Source organism: Rhea americana, unplaced genomic scaffold (assembly GCF_003343005.1).
Source record: "Rhea americana isolate MKP2758 unplaced genomic scaffold, rheAme1 scaffold_166, whole genome shotgun sequence".
In the NCBI taxonomy this organism is placed as follows: Eukaryota; Metazoa; Chordata; class Aves; order Rheiformes; family Rheidae; genus Rhea; species Rhea americana.
Window position 1 is genome coordinate 1,794,949 of NW_028185772.1, and position 20,626 is coordinate 1,815,574.

The 20,626-nt window shown below is 33.8% G+C and overlaps 1 protein-coding gene across 5 annotated transcripts in view; it reads right to left on the minus strand.

The window, feature by feature from the left end:
• Nucleotides 1-20,626, minus strand: part of SDCCAG8 (SHH signaling and ciliogenesis regulator SDCCAG8) — a 112,844-nt gene that overhangs the window by 78,283 nt on the left and 13,935 nt on the right. For all 5 annotated transcript variants that reach the window (XM_085300600.1, XM_085300602.1, XM_085300597.1 and 2 more), the window contains exons 4-12: nucleotides 19,799-19,912; nucleotides 19,225-19,350; nucleotides 18,788-18,928; nucleotides 17,369-17,433; nucleotides 15,116-15,304; nucleotides 13,708-13,846; nucleotides 10,744-10,896; nucleotides 7,993-8,127; nucleotides 5,504-5,620 (exon numbers count right to left, since the gene is read on the minus strand). In XM_085300600.1, coding sequence (XP_085156726.1) covers nucleotides 5,504-5,620; nucleotides 7,993-8,127; nucleotides 10,744-10,896; nucleotides 13,708-13,846; nucleotides 15,116-15,304; nucleotides 17,369-17,433; nucleotides 18,788-18,928; nucleotides 19,225-19,350; nucleotides 19,799-19,912 — 1,179 coding nt within the window. The remainder of the gene's footprint in view (nucleotides 1-5,503; nucleotides 5,621-7,992; nucleotides 8,128-10,743; nucleotides 10,897-13,707; nucleotides 13,847-15,115; nucleotides 15,305-17,368; nucleotides 17,434-18,787; nucleotides 18,929-19,224; nucleotides 19,351-19,798; nucleotides 19,913-20,626) is intronic.

Consider the following 20,626-nt stretch of genomic DNA (forward strand, 5'->3'; position numbering starts at 1 on the left):
GGTGCATACAGAAAAAAGGAAGCAGAAGGTTACTTTACTTCATTATTGAGAAATAGGAAAGGACAAGATTTATTTCTTTTATCCTATTCAACACATATTTGAGATGATTGACAGGGAATTTTCTCTTTCCCTGGCCAATATCAAGGACTTGCTGGGAAGAACATCTATACAGTGMCAATACACAAGTAATAGTCAGAGACTTTCACTTTTTCTTTTTCCTGAGCAGACTGTTGGCGTAATCACTATTGATGAGGTGACCATTTTTCTAGTCTTCTAGTAAGAAGAAAAAAAATACAGAAAAGTGTAATGCATACATAAACATTACACACAAATTGTGCACACCTTTTCTGAAAGATTTTAAATGTCCATATGTGATTTTATCTTCCCATAAGCTAATGGGATTAGATCACACTGGATGATACATCATGGGTGAACGTGTCTTGGGTCAACTGTACCTGTGAGAGAGAATGCCAGTTACCAAGTGGGACTGAAAGAGCTCAGTCCTCTTAGCACRTGAGATGCCTGCTTCTGGGAAGTATCTCTAAACGCAGACCAGCACGTAAAATTCTACTACTGGGAATCCCAGTCCCAGGGATTTTCTTTATAAAAAGATGACAAAGAACTTAACGAAGGCTGTTTGTACCACCGATCCTTGATGAACGGATGGATGACAGAGGGAAGTAATACTGTAGCAGAGCAGCAGCAGCCATACCATAATTACAACAAAACATTCTTTTTGTTAGGTATTGTGGGATCTCAAATCAATGTTTTTTTCTCATCAATTTTGAGATGAGCTAGTAAGTTCTGTTATAGAAGGGTGATGTTCCTTCTGAACTAGTCAGAAAACTGGCATCAAAGCAAGCTATAAAGTACTTGCATATTACTCCTTCCTCATTTACCCATTTTCAAGTTAGTGCATTTAATGCTGAAAACAAAAAATGATAAGATAGAGTTCAGTTACAGTGAAAGGTTATCACATATTCTTTCCTAATGCTTTCTTGTCCAAAAGCAATTTAGTCTTGCTGCTTCTAAAGCCATATTACTCAAGGTCAGGCCAGATAAGAAAATTAGGTGCTAAGAGTTTCAAGTTGCCTACAATGTTCTGCATTTTTTTCTCCCCACTAAATAGCATCCAAGTCCACTTTAACAGAATTTATTTTAAAAATAGAACTTGCAGAATATCTTAACTACTGGGTCACAAAACCTTAGAGTATAGAACTGTTACAAGAATACCGACTTTTAAATACGAAATATAATCCTAACCCATGTTCATCAGAGTCAAATCTTGCAATTTTATCGAGTTTCAAAACATCAGGTGTTATTCCGAATGTCCCAGCTTGTGAAAAATCTCAGCTTCCATTTAAAGAAAATACTAGAATTCTCATGGCTCCGAAAAAGATCTGGAGACCTTGACTTCTGGCAATTAAAAGAAGAAAATAAATGAGAAAAATCTACTCTTTTAAAGCCTGACACTTACTCATGAAAACACATTTCGATGAACCAGTCTGTCTTTAGAAGGTTACTGGTCTTGCACTGCACTGGATACTCTTTCAGCATTTTCAGGATATAAATCCAAATTTTTGGCCTACATTACTGACTCTGTTTTCATCAGAAATAATCTCTCAATTTATAATTTCTGAATTTGATTACTATAAATCACAGATTTATGACAAATGARAGAAACAGTCCTAAAATACCTTTTGGTAAATTGCTTTCGGACTATAATTTTGCCAGATTTCTATTTGTCTGCAAAACCGTCATTCAGTCTATAGCGCATTGAGATGTCATTTAGGTTCTTTCATATTATACAAAAAGGCTCTGACATGCAGCTATTTCCATTTGTATAGGTTATGCATATCGGTGACCCTACAACCTCTTTAACCGGGGCTCATAAACTTAAACACAGGCATCTCTCAGCAGTCTGTATTCTTTGGTATAATAGTCCTGGAGCCTTTCATTCTTCCACCTATGAGACATGCAACAGAATTCTTTAATTGCCCACTTCAAACAGTATCTACTTTTAAAGACTGTATTAACAGAATGGTTTTTTTTACAGGTTCAGATTAAGGGCTTGGACTTATTTCTAATGAAGTATTTATCTGATTTCTCAAAACATAGTAAAATAAAACTGAAAAGCCTCAGTTACTTTCTGAAGTGGGATTCAACATATCCTATGGCTTTACTACAATGAAGCCACAATTCCCAGTGGCATAATACTAACAGTGTGAACTGTCTAATAAGGAAGATGGGCAAACTGGATGAGCTACATGAGTCAATACTACAAACTGTTTTCACTTCTACATGCTGAAGCTTGCAAGAATTTATAGGCCAAATAAAACACATTTACAGGAAAAAAAAGAAAGCAAATAATTAACATTTTTATTTTCATATAAATGTATATCATTTTTATAATACAGAGCAGCAAAGAGCAAGTGACGCTCATCTGAGGAAACAATTTCATGGTGTGTCAAAAGTATGAGTTCTATTAAAAATGTACAAATTATACCTTGCAGGGCTTCCAAACTCACAGAAGAAGTATTATAAAAGTGAAGTCGTACTGCATCAAATATGCCACACAATTTTTTGTTCTGATAACAGCTATTTAGGATAGGGCGTGACTTTTCCCTGATATAGCTGTGCTAGTACAACCCCTAGTGTGGACACAGTTTACTGCTAGGAAGGCATCATCCCAGTATATCTTATAAAGCTTGTTCCTAAGAAGGAAAAACATTAGGTAAGGCACTGTTATTTCAGCACAGCTATATCCACAAAGGACAATGAGAGAGCAGGGTTTTTTTTATTATTAAAAAAAAAAAAGGCAGGAGGTTATGCCACCTTGTAGTATTCTGGGCCAGATGAACAGATGCAGTTTGTGTGTGCAGAAGCTGTGTGGTATACATCTTCTTTTCTCCCTCCTCCATAATCCTAATGCTAAGCAGGATCATGATGGATGATATTACAAAATACTTATTCAATTTAAATGGTATCATTGCTCATTGCTTCTTAATTTTTATTTTAAGATATAGTCATGTCAAATGTTACTAACAGGTAGTTACACAGCAGTGTCAATATTTGTAATTAATTTCAACTGAGTAATAAAGACAGGAAAACAGATAATAGAAAAAAAGAYAAAGACCAGAGACCTATATTCCCTTTGATTTTCCTAAATTATACACATTTATCTTTGAAGAATGTTATAAATATTGGCTTTTCCTACAAGTATATACACACCAGATGATCCCAAACCATACCTATGGGGATTTATTTCTATTCTGACATACCTGAATAACTTTAATCCATTTTTAAAATCACTGTATATAAACTAAAATACTTCAAAATTAGAATTTATCCACAGTACAATTTAAAATAAAATCACATCTCTAACAGAAAACATTTTCTACACACTAAAAGACAATTTGAAACACTATTCTTTGCTTTTAATACAGAAAAATTCACCATTTAACATGGAACAATAAAATAACACTGTTCATACACTGTTTTTCCTCTACTTTTTTAAAAAATAAATATGTATTTATTATGAACAGATGGTGGCCAAGGAAGGTATCAACTGTTTCTTAGCCAGAAGGTCAGGTCATGGCTCAGAGACCAAAGAACAATTACTGTTTGCTATTCAAAGCCATATAAGATGGAACATTTTTTTTTCTTTAAATACAAAGCTAAATGTCATTAAGATGTTTTCATTTTATTTATACGAAAAATTTGCAATGATTTGTTAAAATCTGTTAAACTCTGCTTTTTTTAAAAAACTCTTTTTGTATGCCTTTTGATACATTAAATAACAACTATTAGGAACTATACAGAACTTTCTTACTAGAATGAATTCTGAATGCCACAATTTAATTAAACAGCTGCTAAATTTTTGGACAGAGTATTTTGAAATACGTATATATATWTTTTTTTAAGAAACCAACAGCCACCTTTGAACAATCTAATTCATTCAAGTAATTACTTAATTACTTTAATACTCTTTGCTGATAAGAACAACCACCTCATCACCTCTTAACTATCTCAAATTATAAATTACCATATTTTGGTGCATTCATTCCCACACTGAATAAAATACCAGTATGTCTATACACGAGGTTAAAATATTTAGTTAAATTTTGCAATTTGTTCAAGAGGCAATCCTGAAAAAAGTTGGAGAACAGGATTTAAAATCCAAGATACTTCTTCACATCCTGTTTTATTTGTATGCCAAGATTATGCCAACTCTTTTATCTGTGAGATCTGTCAAGACACAGACGACAAGCCTGCTTTTTGTTTTTTAAAGTGTCCCTAGGCCTGAAGGATGCAGGAGGGGAGGAAAAAAAAAAACAAAAAAAAAACACCCAACTCCAAAAACAAAACACTTTGAAAGGCCCCTGTTTGTCTAGGCTGTATGATTTCCTGAATTTATTAAAGAATTATTTTACCTAATAAATTTTTCTTTTTCATTTTGTGTATCTTTTGATCATAATTTGAATTAATATAATTTCCAGTTTAAGGTCTTAATAAATTGAGTTAATAAACTTACCATTCTACATGAAGATTTTGTGGAGCTCATAAATAAAATACAACTTTAGAAATTCTGCGTTTTTTCCCTACATATATTCTTAAATGACTGATCTGTATACTTACAAGAAAAATTGTAAACCTGTTGGATAGGCTGCTTTAATAACAAACTGCATATAACAAGAATTATGCTCATGTGCACCTTATATATTTTTATGTGTATTCAGAAGATATTATCAGTTTTATGTGCAAATCACAACCTATGAAGGAATAATTGAAAGTTTGATTATCTAGAGAAAAACTGATAAAACTTCAACAAAAAGGGCACTTCAAAAGATGCAAGTTACTACACCTGCACAAACTGTTTGCCAAGTGTGTTGTAGGTTACCTTAATAATCTTTTTATTGAGAGGGATGTTTTCTCACATTCTACCTGTAAGGCACACACTGTTTCTTCTATTAGTATAAAACATAGTCTTAGATAATCAACAATTAATGCCTAGTGGATTTTTTACATAGTTATTTTTCCTAGTAGTTTTTCTTTTTTAACTTTTCTATGAATCTCTGCATTCATTAACCTTGAATCTTTAAAGAAACTGCAAATGAGACTCGTTTTTGACATAGTCAGGTTACACTTAGACTGCTTAATGTTTTGTCAGATTGTAGGTATATCTTTTTATGTGTGGGTTTATTTGTGAGAAAAAGGTGTATAAGCATATGTATACAGTACATACAATTTAAGTACATTGTATGAATACACATGATAGAGTAATTCTATATGAAAGCATGGGATGAGTATTATGTAAAACTGAACATACGAGGGCTTAAAACAAGAATAAGATAGCGAAGAGGTAATAGCTGGCTTGTTGCCATTAATTTAGAAACCATTTAACAGTAATAAACGACCACTATTAGAAAAATCATTCCACCTTCTGAAATAACCCTACTTAGGCTTCTAATAACTGCAAAGTTATAGCAGTATTATCTCTTACCTGGTCCTTAATTTCAAGCTCCCTTATAGTTTTTGTTCTGTACTCTCTGAGCTCCTTTTCTGCCTCATCCTTCTTCATTTTGGTTTGATTCAACTGATAGCGCATTTCTCCACACACCTGTTAGATTATACAGACAACATGATCTGTAGCATGAAGAACCCATAGCCCATGGTTTGCAATCAGATCTTTTGGTGCCCTCTAGAGGTCATTTAAATCCAACATATTTTAATTTACAGATATTTTAAGACTACATATGGTAAATGTTGTTATATATAAAAGGTGGATCCGAGTTCCCTATATAGTCATTAACTTTGAAATATGCAGTGCCTTCTAGATTCAATTTTATTTGGATCAAGATTTTGCTAAGTATAAATATTTATGTTGTTAATATATGTGCCACTAAATACAGTTAAACTACAGTTGCTGGTTTTACATTCTTCTCCCATTCTCTTTAAAATCCCAAGAAAGTCTATGTCAACACTTTCAAAACCTAGAAGTAAAGGATCTATCACACTCCTATATAAGGGCATAGTTTCTTCTCTTGCCAATTTTCCCTGGTAACACAGAAAATGTTTAGATGTTAATATAATAATTTTCAAAGTTAGATCASAGCACTATATTTTTAACAGAAACTAAAGATAAATTTCTTAAAAACAACATCTAATATATGCATGGGCCAGAAAAAGTGATCAAAGCAACATTTAAAGAAATTAAGTATCACTTCCACAAAAGTAACAATTATTCTATGCTGTTGGTACATACATTATGTTACCTCCTCATTCATTTCCACTTGATGGCAGCTCAATTTCAGACCTAGAGGGACGTAAAAATGAAATAACCCCTCCCACACAACTTCTACTGATGCTGCACAGGAATATTAGTCTTTCATTTCTCCAGTCTAAGCCTTTTAACAGATTATTCGATTTTATCTGTTGGGAACAGGAAAGAGTGGATAAGCTGCCAGCTTTTTGTCCTTATCCTGTGCAATCACCTCCAATTTGACTGCTCATTTCATCTTTATAATTAATCAAACATAAATATACACAAACCTACTATCTCCTAGGCCCCTTGAAGAGAACAGAGTGTTTACTCACAGCTTCCCAAATGTGCACTCTTGAATTGCTTCTATATCCCCCCTGTATTTCTCAATCTCTTCTCTCACACATTCAACAATCCAAATTCATTTCTGTTTTTCAGTCTCATACCTCTGCTCCTTTTCACTCTTTTTTTTCCCTTAAAAAATGTGGGGTAAATACATACACTGAGATCAGATCAACTTTGGAAAAAACATTTTTTATAATTTTAAGGAGCAGCATGACTTATAAATTCAAAGCATGGGAGGAAAGAGGATAGCTTGTGAATTCAGTCCTGCTTCAAATAACGAAAGGTAGCAAATGCTTTGAACAAAGTTTTGTTTTTGTTGTTGTTCGTTTTAGTTAATAGCAAAATATCATGTACAATTGCATGGATTGCCAACTCTGTCTTTCTACTTCCTCCTTTCTTCATATGAAGGATGTAACAAAGTGTGATATATCCAAGCAAACTAAAAAAACCACAAAATTCCATCCTTGCCTTTGGCTCCACCATACATAGTACAAAATGAATAAAACYAAAGAATCAGCAGATGGTGCTGTCCTAATAACTGATTTTTCAGGCTCCTAGTATTTCAAGATGAAGGAAAAAAAATTACAACCTCAAATATTCTTCTCTGACTTCTCATGCATGGAAGTAAAAAAAATATTTCAGACAAAATTCAAATTGGAAAAATGTTATTTGCTGGTTTTAATAATGGCAGTTTGGAAACAAGTGTTTAGAGTCACAAGGCAACTTGGATGCCACTTCCACGGCCAATAAAAAAAGGCTATAGCAATGCACTCAAATCCTATAATTCAATGGTTAGAATTGTCCTCCAGAATATTTGAGATGTCTCATTTCAGAACAGAGACACAAGCACAAGTTTCCAAACTCTTGGGACTATGCAGTAAAACTACAGCACAGACTACAATGAAGTGGTCACTCTCAATCTTTCCTATTAAAAGCTATTCAACTTTGTATCAGTTTTGTATCGGAGTTTCAGTCCCTGTTTCAATTATTTCTCCCAGGAGATTTCTTCAAATTAGTAGGCTATGAAATTGTTCTTTCCAGCCCAGTGGATATTTATACCACTACCTTCTCTTTTTCATAGTTGTGCTACAGCCACCTATGAATTGAAAAACTGTATGTTTCAAAAACGGTTAAGTAAAACTTTTAGACATTCTTAAAATGCTCCTTCATTTTGTGAACTTTTGTATCAGAAAGTGACTGAGCAGATTTAAAAGTTATCTTTTTACTCGCAAAATTGCGTCTCTAGGATTTTTCAGATGATGTTTACATTTAGTATATGTTCTTTTCCAATGTACAGGAAAATGCAGAAGCAAAAAAAACCCTTACCTTTCAACTCATTATGATAAGCAAAACCAGGTTCAATACACGTATATAAATGTCTTTACCTTATTCATCTCCATTTCACAAGACGAAAGTTGATGCTGTGTTTCTTCTAACTGGTTAGCTAGTGAGTTCTTCTCCCTTGTAATTCTCTCTGCCTGAGCCTCCAATGTGGCCACATTCTCAGACATGGCTGTCACCTGCAAAAAAAAAAAAAAAAAAAAAAAAAAAAAAAAATTGCAGTGAGGAAGTTCAACCAACCACAAAGCTAGATCTTGTGGGACTTTCTCCTTGAAAACAACTGCAGTTATGTAGTAAAAAATGTATTTTAAATTGCAGAGAATACATCATAAGCAAGAATATGGCAGAATGTGGCTAAACGATTGTAGAAGTGGGTTCGTTATTTTGAATTAATTCATACAGTAATATATTTGAAATCCAGATTAGTCTCCAGGGCTTGTTAGTGTGACACAATGTCAGAAGTAACAGGTTCCACTACTCTTGCAGTTGCAAGAGTATTAATTAACACCATCTTATACTTTCTGTAGACTGATTTTGATAAAATCGTGTTTCCAGAGCTATCTTTTGCACCAGAAAAAAGAAAACTTACAACATTGCAACTGAAGATCTTAAATTAATTCTTAAGCTCAGACAATATTTCAGCACTGCAAATCGAAACATGAGGCTGTGCAACAAGCATATTGGTATAGTATTCTAAAAAAATCTAATACAACTCTCATCAAATTTTGCTGAATGGTGACAAAAATATAACAATAAAACAGAGGCACTTTTCCTGAAGCTATTTAGCCCTGAAGCTGACTAATGTAAGTGGAAATAATGTTGTCTGACAGTTCTAGGTTAACTTATAGAATTCAAAGCCAAACCTAGAGGATTATATATTCATAACTATTTTTCACTTATTATACATGCACCTGATTTATGTATCATGTCAATTCTTCCCTTCAAACAAATCACTTCTTAGAAGTGCTGATAAAATATTCACATGGCGATTAATTTAATGCACAGTACACCATTTCTGCAGTTTGATTCTCCCCAAGCAGAAAAGCCAGAGTTAATCATAAGTAGATGTAGATCATACACATATATCATAAATTTTTACAAAGTCATTCCATATTCATTCTTATTTACCAGGTATCATATTTTCATACTATTATCACCAAATACTGTTTAGTGTATATAGGATTTAAAAAATATAAAAATTTGCTTGATTCCATGTTCCAATAAACTACAGTTTCTAAAATAAACTACAATAAACTAACAGTTCCAATAAACTACAAATCAGTGGATAAAATATAAAGCGATGTGGTGACAGAGGTGAACATTACGTTGTAATAATGAAAGGTATGAGATGCTTGTCTAAATAGGCCATATTTTGGAATGCATACCCTGCTCTAAAGTAAATCTGTAATTACATAATTAGATTTGTAAGAAGCTTAACTTCCAACAGGTAACAATTACTTGAACATGGAATTGCTTAATATATCTCAGTTTTTCCAGGGTAAGGTTAATCTTTGATTCCAGTTTGTCCTGGCAACAGATTTTTGATGATCACTTAAAATAGTTCAGCTCCTTAAATGACTGTTATACCACTTACTTTGTTTCTCTCACTGTTCCTGYTCCTGTTTTATTATCTGGAATTGGAGCCAAAGGCTTTCACTTCCCATACACTATAGCAGCTTTCAAATGTTATTGGCCATCATCTCATAATACCAGAAATGCAAGCATATCACCTTGTTCCCCCCAGCTCCTCCAGCAGCTTTCCAGTCATTTCACAACCAAACACTACCAAAATACCTTCCCTTTTTTAAATGCTTAAATCATTTGTTTTGTCCAGTGATTTTCAGCTTGTGTTCTCCAGATTTTAGAAACTTTGTGGTCCATTTCTAAAAGGAGCCAATAGAAACAACTAAGGAAAAAGCCTATGTCAACAGCAAAATTCACTATTTTGTCTTCAAACTCCCACTAAAAAAATCATAAAGTTGCTCCATGAATTCATGCTTTTCATGCCTGAGTTGCATTTCTATCTCTATTCTTTTTCTTACTTCTTTCTCCAATCATCTTTTGCCTCCTCTGTCACATCTCACAAGTTTACTGCTGTTAGCATAAGGTTTCCTTTGTACCCTCCCACCGGACAGAAAGACTTCCATGTTTTGTATTTGTATTACACTAGGATTTAGAAGCAAAAAAAAAAAAAAGAAAAAAAAAAGGTTACTAGTGCTGTGTTGTAATGACCATGACATAAATGATGAGACARGTTCTGTCTCACAGAGTTTAAAAACTTAGGTGAGAAACAACTGCAGTACATTTCTACAGGCCAGTAAATTAAGATTCACACTGAAAAATACTGTATTAGAATGCAATTAAAGTGATACTATAATATAAATATATACTTAAGGTCAAAGTCATAAAGAGTATTAATTTTGACACGTGATGATTTCTGAATGCTTTACTTCAAAATCTAAATAATATTCTTTTGAAGAAGCTATATAAAAACATTATATCACATATTGCTTAGCTCTTTACTATTTTGACAAAGTGTACTAGAAAATGCCTTGCTAACTAAAAAGACAATGCATAGCATTAAAAATTGAGTATATATATAATGACATAGCATAGGACTCAGTTATTCAGACTTAGAGGATCACTTAGTTACTTACCCACACTTTAGAGCTAAGACAGAAGTTACTTACGGAGCTCTCAAATCCAAAATGAAACTTATATTAGAAAGAACAGCAAACAAACTTTAAAGAGGACTGAACATTTTTTATAATATACAAATTGAAAACAACTCTTACCATTGCTGCTAAGTCCTCCCTTTCTTTCTTCATTTCTTCCCGCAGTGCTTCTTTTTCATCAGTTCTCTTATCTAGCTGGGCAATTAATTCCTTTTCAAGACGATTCTTCTGCCGTTCCATCTCACTTTTCAGCTGCTCACACTGGACTAAAGCCTAGAAAAAACTCTGTCTTTTAAGCGGAAGAAATCTAAGGTTTTCAACAAACATGACATTTATTAAATATGTTCAGAGAAACTGATTTGCTATTAGAATGGAGCGTTTTCTGTATTTTAAATGGTTATGACATTTACACATGCACTGGCGCGTTAACATCTGGAATAGGACTAACAAAATGACAGCACATTTATGTGTTTGTATGTGTGTGTATGTCCGATCATAAATCTAATTGCATTTAGAAGTCATGATAAAGAGAAAATGATATTCAGAGTACATTTCTCAAACAAATAGCCATTCTTCCAAAATGAACGCCATTATCTGACTTGCATTTAACACACCCATTTGCACATCATTCAAGACTAGAAACAGTCTCTGTATTTGACTCCTTGCAAACGCTGGAGACCTGTGTTTACTGCCCAATTCCACCGGAGGGTGAGGGGGGGAAAACACAACTGGAAGAGGGAATTTGCATTTCTACCTGTTGCACCCCCCCACCCTCACAACGAATTACAGCGTGCAGAAAACTAAGAACAAAACCGGAGGGATTGTGCAAAGATACAAAGAAATAACTTCTTTTGATTTTCAGGCTTCTCAAATGAAAAAGATTAAGCATTTATGAATTTTCAGGAGAATTAATCAAAAGTATTAAAACACAGGTTATAGAGGCATTTAGTGGGAAGTGAGTAATTATAATTTTTGCCTGAGCTGGATTATCAGAATTGAGGAAAGTAAGTTTATGCCCAAGAAGCACAGAAGACATTATCTTCTAAATAAACTAGGAAAATCTATCAATTTATGCTGACATTTGACGTAACACTCTGTGACAGGGAACTTCAATGAGAAATACAATACTTTCTTGAAAGAGAATCAGAGTATTCAAAGTACCCCAAAGGTACTTGAAGCCTATTTTGAAAATACATTCCTGGATTTGCTTGAGCTATGGAAATTTAACCTTATCAGATCACCTCCTGGCTCTAAGTTTAATAGGGAAGAAAAAGGTCAAAAGCTACAGAAACAACCAAAAGACAGAAGATGATCRTGTTTTTAAACAGTAAGCCCCCGAGGTCAGACTTGATGTCAACTCAATGATGAAGCTGCAACTATTTTGACACACCGGGCATTCAAATGCTAATTCTTCGCTGGTCTACTTGTGGGCTGGCTTGTTCTACTGGATTCTATGAGACTTATAGAAGAAAAAAAGCATTCGGCCTTAAGAAGTAGAATAAGACGGAGGGTGGGGGGATAATTAAAAAAAAAGTCAAGTATTGTTTGTAATTTTCAAAAGAAATATCAGTACTTGTAAGAAAGCTAAATTCATGCACAGGAGGAGGAAAAGATTTTTTCCCCCTGTTCCTTCACATAAAAGCAGCTTTTGAGCATGGGGAAAAAAAAGGAAAAAAAAAAAAAAAAAAATCAAACTACTGGTCACAGTCAGGTCTCATATACAAACAGCACTTCACATCTTGCTGCACTGTAAACAGTGGCTAGTAGAGACCCTACTGAGTTGATTTCTTTTTAGGGCAGAAATTAAACAGTATAGCAATGAAGTCCCATCTCATTAAAGGTTCTATTAATTTCTCTTACTAAGAGTTATTACTAAGCCATATTTCTTATGTAACCTGTAGTAAATATAGCTTTGTGGGGATTTTTTTTTTTTTAGTATTACAATTAGGACTGCCAACAGCAAGAGGAAAAAAAGAGGAAGATAGATACCTTCATTTTATTGCATGGATGAGAAAAAGTGTTTTGTGCAGTTCTGTGTGGCAGCAAGCTAATAACACCTCTATCAGATAACTGTAGATTCAAAAATGTAAACTGATAAGCCATCTAAAAATATAATCGCTCAAATGCAGGATGACACAGGTGATCACTAGTAAATGGTGGGCTCAGAAGGATTCTTCATCTTTGTTCAGAAAAAAATGAAGGGTTCTTCATTGGGCAGTAAACACAAAAAATAAAGTTAAAGTTAACAAGTATATAGGATTTTCAACTCTTGTTATATTTTCCCCATAAAGACAGACCCCTGTCAAACACACACACACACACACACACACACACACATTTATAGCATTGCATAAATAATACCAACCCCTGCTACTTAACTGGTCAACAGCATAATTATATCAACTTTGTCCATTATTAAAAATAATGTAATTTCATTGAAGAGAAATTCTCTGACTTCATAGTAATTCACAAGTTATACAGCAGATGTCACTAAATACCAGGGAAATAAGTTAGTTCACTATCAGTTGATTATATACAGTAATTAGGGCTAATATAAGCATTAGATCAAAACTGATTTTATTGTTATTATTTACATAGTACCCAAAAGTTTCATACAGATAACATTCATACAGCACTTATCTTCAAAGAGTTATGTTAGCTAATTAATCCTTGCATTGCACTCTTTTTGAAGCCAAAAAAAAAAGTGCAAATGTATTAAGTACTCTTTCAGGTGCAGCTCAGTAGCATGATCTGAGAGTTATTGTCATGAATATTTTTGAAAAAAATCTACCTTTAAGTTTTTTTTTAAATCATCTGGCTGTGAAACTATATCAGAATTTAAATGATGGCCTAAGGATGCAGCACATACCCTACAGTCTCAGATTATAATTTAAAGATACAAACTTGGTGTTCATGTAATATTTCTTCATGTTACTGCTTAGAAGAATCACATATAATGCAGTTGGAATACAGTGTAACAACATGTGATAAAGGTCTTATGAACATACTCTCTCATTACCATGAATATTAATTAACTTTTTAATTAGTTTTGAATATTGAAAAGCTCTCACATGATGAATTCACCTTTGTTTTTTCCAAATTGGCCTCTTCTGCCATTTGCACAGCTTGTTTCACTTGTTCATAAGCATTAGACTCTCTTTGCTGCATGTCTCTCAGGCTCTGTCTCACCGAAACAAGTGCATCCATTAAGTCATCTCTTTCTCTGCATATAGAGAAAGAAAAATATTTCTTTTGTATCTTTCTACAAGGGAAAAAACTCAGGTATATGAACTATAAAATATTAACAGAGAAAAGACAAAGGTGGTAAGTAAGAAGGAAATCAGCGTGAGTTACATTTCGAAGACAAAATACTGCTGGCTTGGCAGATACAGAAAGTGTCACCTGCTTGCTGACCTGTCAGATTGTCAGTGAAATTGCCAGTAAAGTGCTCAGGTCATGAATGCATCTAAGCTAAGTAGCATGCTATTAGTGTTACAAAATGGGGATCAATGTTAAAAGAAAAAAAAAGAAAAGAAAGAAAAAGGAAAATAAAAAGTTTTGAAAAAACAGATTCAAGCAATACAGAATTACTCTGGCACTTAATGCCACGGGGGGGGGGGGATTCTTACAGATTAAATGTTTAGGTGTAACAAAACTGTTCAGATAACCGAACATATGCAATGAAAAAATCAACAGCCCTCTGCCTGCTGCAAACTGAAACTGAACTAAATGCTAAGGCTTCCATATTCTATGTTCCTCTGCAACTTCTTTGTTAATTAAGCTACTGATATCTTTTGCAAATGGACCAACAATCCAGTAAATGTAAACAGTAAAATGTTATTTTGTTTAATCTGTCCATTGTTTGATATGTTGAGAGCTCAATGGTATTAAGAGGGTATAATTGTCTCAATCTGCAAATAATTTTATTTACTTTTATCGAAATGTATTTCTCCCTGGAAATATCCTAATCACAAACCCCTGACCTATTAAGTAAATCCAGGGGAAAAAAGGGAGCATGCTGTTAATGTTATTTCATTTTAATTTCTCCTAAAAGTCTCCAAATAGAAGGAAAATAAAGCAGAATTAGAAAAACTCCAAACTAAAGAAAAATAGGGGATTCATGTAGAAAACTATCAATTGAAATATATGGATGAACTTCTGTTGTATTCATCCTGATGGTGCAAATGGTTTTCTTGCAGAAAAAGCACAGGCTATGAACAGACTGATAATCTGGACAGCCTTAGGCATGATAATTGCACAACATGACTGACTTTTCCTGTTGGAAGAAGCAGCAAACTACTATGTATTTCAAAATGGCTAGGACCTAAGCTCATCCTCTGCTATTGACTTTAGCATTATAATTTGAACTCAGGACTCAACTGTTCTGTAAAAGCATATCCCTGCTAATGAAATCAAACACTATGAAAGCTAGTATGGTTTCATGTAAGCAACTGTGCTTCCAGTTAGGACGTAAATACCTCCACCAACCTACTTTGTTACCCTTTCGATGGTCTGCATGTGAACATTAGAATGAGTCTGTGCAAGAACAGCCTCGTGTTGTGCACATTTCAAACACAGACCACCAACTCGACTGGAATTTGTGGTTGAAATGAGTGACTTCTGGTGTTTTAGTCTCCCTTCCAAATCTTGGCATGTCTTCTGAGATTCTGAAAGATCTTTTCTAGAAAGAAGAAAAAAATGCTATTTGAGCAACAATCAAACATTTCTACAAATTATATTATAGGTAATATGCCGCTATAGATATGACATAACATAAGTAAGTATGCCTCTAATGCGTGTTATTTTACAGATGTCAACAGCACAAGGAAGATCTTCACAGAGGAATAACTGTTGAACCGCCCAATGAAAATTAACATACAAAACAAAGGGATACTGACCTGTTCCTTCCCTCTGTAACCTCAGAAAATAGTGAAGTTATACAGAAAACTACTAGTTGAAACCTATAGCTTTCCACGCTGTTTGAACTGAGTAATTAGACTATTAACAAGAAACTCTATCAGGAGTGTAAATACATTACTATCCTAAGAAAACCTAACAAATTTTTGTTGTTGTTACTACTAATTTCTAAATTTCTTGCCTACTCTCAAATTAACTGTATACAAATAAAAGTCCTGTACGCTCCCTAGGCAAAATCCAGATGTGTTTGGCACACTTGCTCTGATCCAACAATACATATAAGCAGAAGGAATGCTGGTATCAGGAAGTTCCAGACAAATGCACACTGTGCACATATAGATCAATTTGACAAACTATGCAATGAATCCAAAGCTTTTGGTTCGTTATGCAGGCCATCTGGGCAGCATACATATAGCAAGTCTGACACATTCTAGTTGCATTGGATTTACTGTGCACATAATATATACACTGCATGCATGCATATTTCCATCTGGGAAATCTTCTGCGCACTTTTTCCCAGATTAGTAGTTGGTCTATTAAATATAATACATACTATAAGCTGAACAGAATTTGCCCGGTATATATTCTTAGACAGTCATGGTACAACAGACCTATTGTTGGGAAATCTTGGGCAGAAATCAACAAGTCCTATGTAAATTTATGCTTAAACTTAAGGATATTCCCACTGAAAGCAACAGAACTTCTGACTAGGAAAAAAAAAATTGGCAAATGCGCAAGTGTTTTGTTGAGCTTAAGACTTTGAAAGATCAAGTCCCTTTGGAGAAAGCAAGAAGCTGAATTACATATTGGTAGAAACTGTCAGACTATTTAAGCCTCCAATCTTTCTGCCTCAGTATATCTTACACTTCAAAGTGAAGAAAAAGATCGGATTGCATCAGCTGAAATTAAGAACCTCCTTTACTAGCACTGGCACAATTAGTTTTGCATGTGTAACATTTCACCACTGCCAAGGACTTATTTAAACTGGTCTCTCTACCGGTAATTCTGTACACACACAAGAAGTACAGAATTTTCATACATACAAAATCACAATATATTTAGGGAAAAACATAATCAAACATGTTCAGCAGCAGTGCAGCAAATGCAGGTACACAGAAACGAGAACACCAAAATCCTAAAGTGATTGCCTCTACCTCCGGTTCTCCATAGATTGCTCTCTCTATTCAAATTGTTGATATTTTGAGGAGTATATAAGGACTTACTTTTAGGCATTTCTTTGTTTAAAGAGATGCACGTTATATGAATGGATATACAGATTGCATTTTTCAAAACTACAGTCTCTTGCTCCAGAATCATTATTTGGCCAAAACTAGCTGGACGCTTAAGATTTCTAAAGCTTGTAATACAAAGTATTAGTAAAAAAAAAAAAAAAAAAAAAAGAAAGAAAGAAAGAAAAAAAACTCATGAGAAAGCTCACATGAGTTAAGAGTTTTAGCTTCTTTTTTTTTGTTTTGATTGGTCTATCTTAATAGACTGGATGTTTCTATAAATAAGGGATAAAATGCCTTCATCCTTTTTAATCAACTTCTGAGACTCAGTAATTTCTGTAAAAACAATAAATCAATGGATTTTATGGGATATATTATATATCTTGCTGATAGTGCCATATAACAGCAATGTATTCAAATTTACCTTTAGATTTGAAAGAACTGCATGTTAAACTACCTTTCAGAGACATCATATTAGTAAGCACAATATTCAGTCATTACCCATTCTCTTACTTAAATTCAAATTAAGAGTGGTTCATGTTGTTACGAATTGGTAATATTTTTAACAATAATTTAAAGAAAAAAACTTTTCACTTTACCTTAGAGACTGTATTTGAGCATCAAGGATATTGACTTTTTCTTGATAAAGAAGTTTCAGCTTCTCCTAGAGCAAAGATGGGAGAAAATGGTGTCTTACTTTCTTCATAGTCTTGTCTTTACAAATAAACCTAGAAATTAGCCACATTCACTGATTTCTCTTGAAAATATAAACTTGTTGAAATGCTAGATTCAGAGAAATTCAAGTATTTCACATTTATCTGAAAAATCTACAAAATGAATAAGCCTCCCTTTTTCTTATTTCTACACACCTTGCCAGATCCTCATGTGGTGTAAATTCCACCAGCTCAAATGATTTCAGCTATCTACAATGATTTATAAAAATTGATCATCTTGTTTGGTGGGTATTGCTCTTGCTTTCCCTGAAATCTYAGAAATAGAAGAAGAAATTGTTTGCACCATTCTGAAGAACTTCAAGTAAACCACCTACTTATTTAGAAACCTATTACCTGGCAAATCAACTACAACAAGGTTAAATAAAATGGTAGTTATGAACCAGAGAAAATGCCAGAAAATTATGGCTCTTTCTGTGCTTGAGTGAGCCAATCATTATGATTCTCTTACTCCAAATACGACAAACAAAGGAGCATTTATTGTAAAAACTAGTTTTCAAATAACTGAAGATGTTAGGGATCACAGAAGATGTTTTCAGCTCCAGACTGGACACAAAATAACATGAATATATTTTACTGAGAGAAATTAATAAATATTAAAAGTTATCTTGAATCAAAATGTCCTTTAAATTCCACAGCATGCACATGCACATGAATAAAATACACCAAAAGTTTAGGTTAACCATATTTTTCCCTAAAGACGGCAATGCTAACCATCAGTTTAGAGCCAAAAAATTAATATTATCTTCCTAAATTAAAAAAAAATAGCTATAGAAAACACTACCTCTGAATCACTAGGGATCTTCTATCTCTCTAAAAGCGTAATACGTGCTCAGGGAAGATAACTGGATAATGTCATTTTTGCATCTTGCTGATCCTGTGCTGCTCCAGGAACGGATGGACTCCTTGCTAAAGAGATTGTCCGCAGGGCTGCTAAATTACAGCTGCCAGTCCCCACCTGCCTGCAGGTAGTATTACTGCCAAGAATCTCAAAAGTGCTATACATTGTGGAGCCATCACTGACACGACTGCCTTAAACCAAGTCTTATCTCTGAGAAGCTAACATCTACAGAGACAGCCTACAATCTGTGTCTCACTGGATAATAATAATAATGATGGGGTAATGAGAAGATGAGCTTCAAGGGAAAAAGATTTGACCTCAGATTAAGGTTCAGTCAACCAAAACTCCTCCTGTAATTCTGTCAGAAAATTAATCATCAGAACAGCAGCAACAAGGACACGTCGAAAGTTTAAGGGTATGACCCTGCAAAGAAAATTAATACCAACCAATTCTAAGTGCCACTTTTCTGCATCTCCAACAGCTGCTGAGGCCAAAGCCTGTTTTTTGTTACATGCTGGTGACGAGGTGACAGGCTGACGTACACTGCAGTCATTACCATCTACAGGCCAGGAGTTCTGAGTATTTGCCTAAAATATTAATGATACAGTTTAATTATAGAAGTTGCTTATTAACAATAATTACAGAATTACATTCAATTCAATTGAATATTCTAATTTTCATTACAGTAATATGTAAGAACCAATAAAGTAGTTAATTTGGTTGGCAACTTCTGACTACAATATTATCCACAATAATCCCATGCTTTGAAATTGTTATAAAATTCTGACTAAATTCAGTTACAGGACAACCATTTACATAGCCTTTAGTTAAGGGAATCAGATCCTTGAGCCTTGATTAAAACAACAGAAAAATAAGAACTTACTGAGACATCTAGAAGAGTTTGTTCTCTCAATGTGCGTTCTGCAGCTAAAAATTTCAGTTTCTGCTGGAGTTCCTCGTTTTCAAGAACAACTACTCGTATTCGATCTTTCATCCCAGACAATTCCTCCTATAAGATAAAGGAGCTGCATGTAAAAGGCTCCTTGAGACAACTATCAACATTTAAACATATGCTGAGACTAGAAGTCTAGATCTCAAGACATTAGCATGCCCGGTTATCTTAACCCTTTTAAACAGAATAAGGATACTCAAAGATAAACTTCCACCTAACATCTTTCCATCTAAAAATTAAGTCATGAAAGTGCTTCTTAGAGAGAGGGAAAAAAAAAAGAAAAAAAGGATGTATTTATTTGTAAAAATAAACATGTCTTCAGATGCCCTTAAACAGTACACAGGACATCAACATGCACATTAAGGCTCAGTATTTACTGAATGGCATTCAGCTCAGTTTTGGTCATCACAACAATCAATCTCAAGGTCAAGTGTAAATCATTTAAAAATAATTCTTCATATTTAGGGGATCAGGGTTCTAGTAGGTAAAATATGTTGTATAATACCTTGCAGAACTTCACTTCTGCTTCTAAGTGGTTAATGTACTGGGACTGATCATTAATTATAGGAACGAGATCAGAAAGGGCAGGTAAATCTTCAGTTGCAGCTTCTGGGTGTTTCTAAAGGGAGTAAAGAATAGTATGTGTTATTTTCTGGTTTTCTGATTTTTTGCAATAAGATATTGCTTGCACACAGAATACTATTTACATTTAATAAGAAGTCATCCAGTACTTGATTGTAGGGAAGAGAGAAATAATAAGAACTTTAAACCTTCAAAAAGTAAAAATGTCACTTGTCATAAATGTACAACTGGTTGATTAAGCAAATCTATAAAACAGGATTAAATCATACCCACTATCTGATTTGTAAATGATATTCATACCACTATTAAGTGCATGACCTATTTCAGACAAACATACGGGGGTATTTTCTTTTTGAAAGCAAGAATCTCTTAAAAAAAACAAAAACAAACAAAAAAAAAACTCTTGAACCTTACATTAGAGTTGTTGGTATACATCAAAGAATACGCCTCTAAATGATAATTCATAATGGTTGCAGAAACACAGCTGTGCCTGTAATTTTAATATCTCTACAGAAATGCAGTAAAATGTACACATTTTACAAAAGACTATGTTTAATAAAGAACTTGGTATTTTAAAAGGCACTTCTGAAAAACTCAGACTTTCTTTCCAATTCAGTTTCTGAAAACTTTACTAATAGATAAAAGTTTTGTTACCCTCACAAATAACTACTGAAGAAAATCCCCAATAGATGTTCTCTACTCAAGATAAACAATTACATCTCTGCTTTTTTTTAAATAGGATTTAAACAGG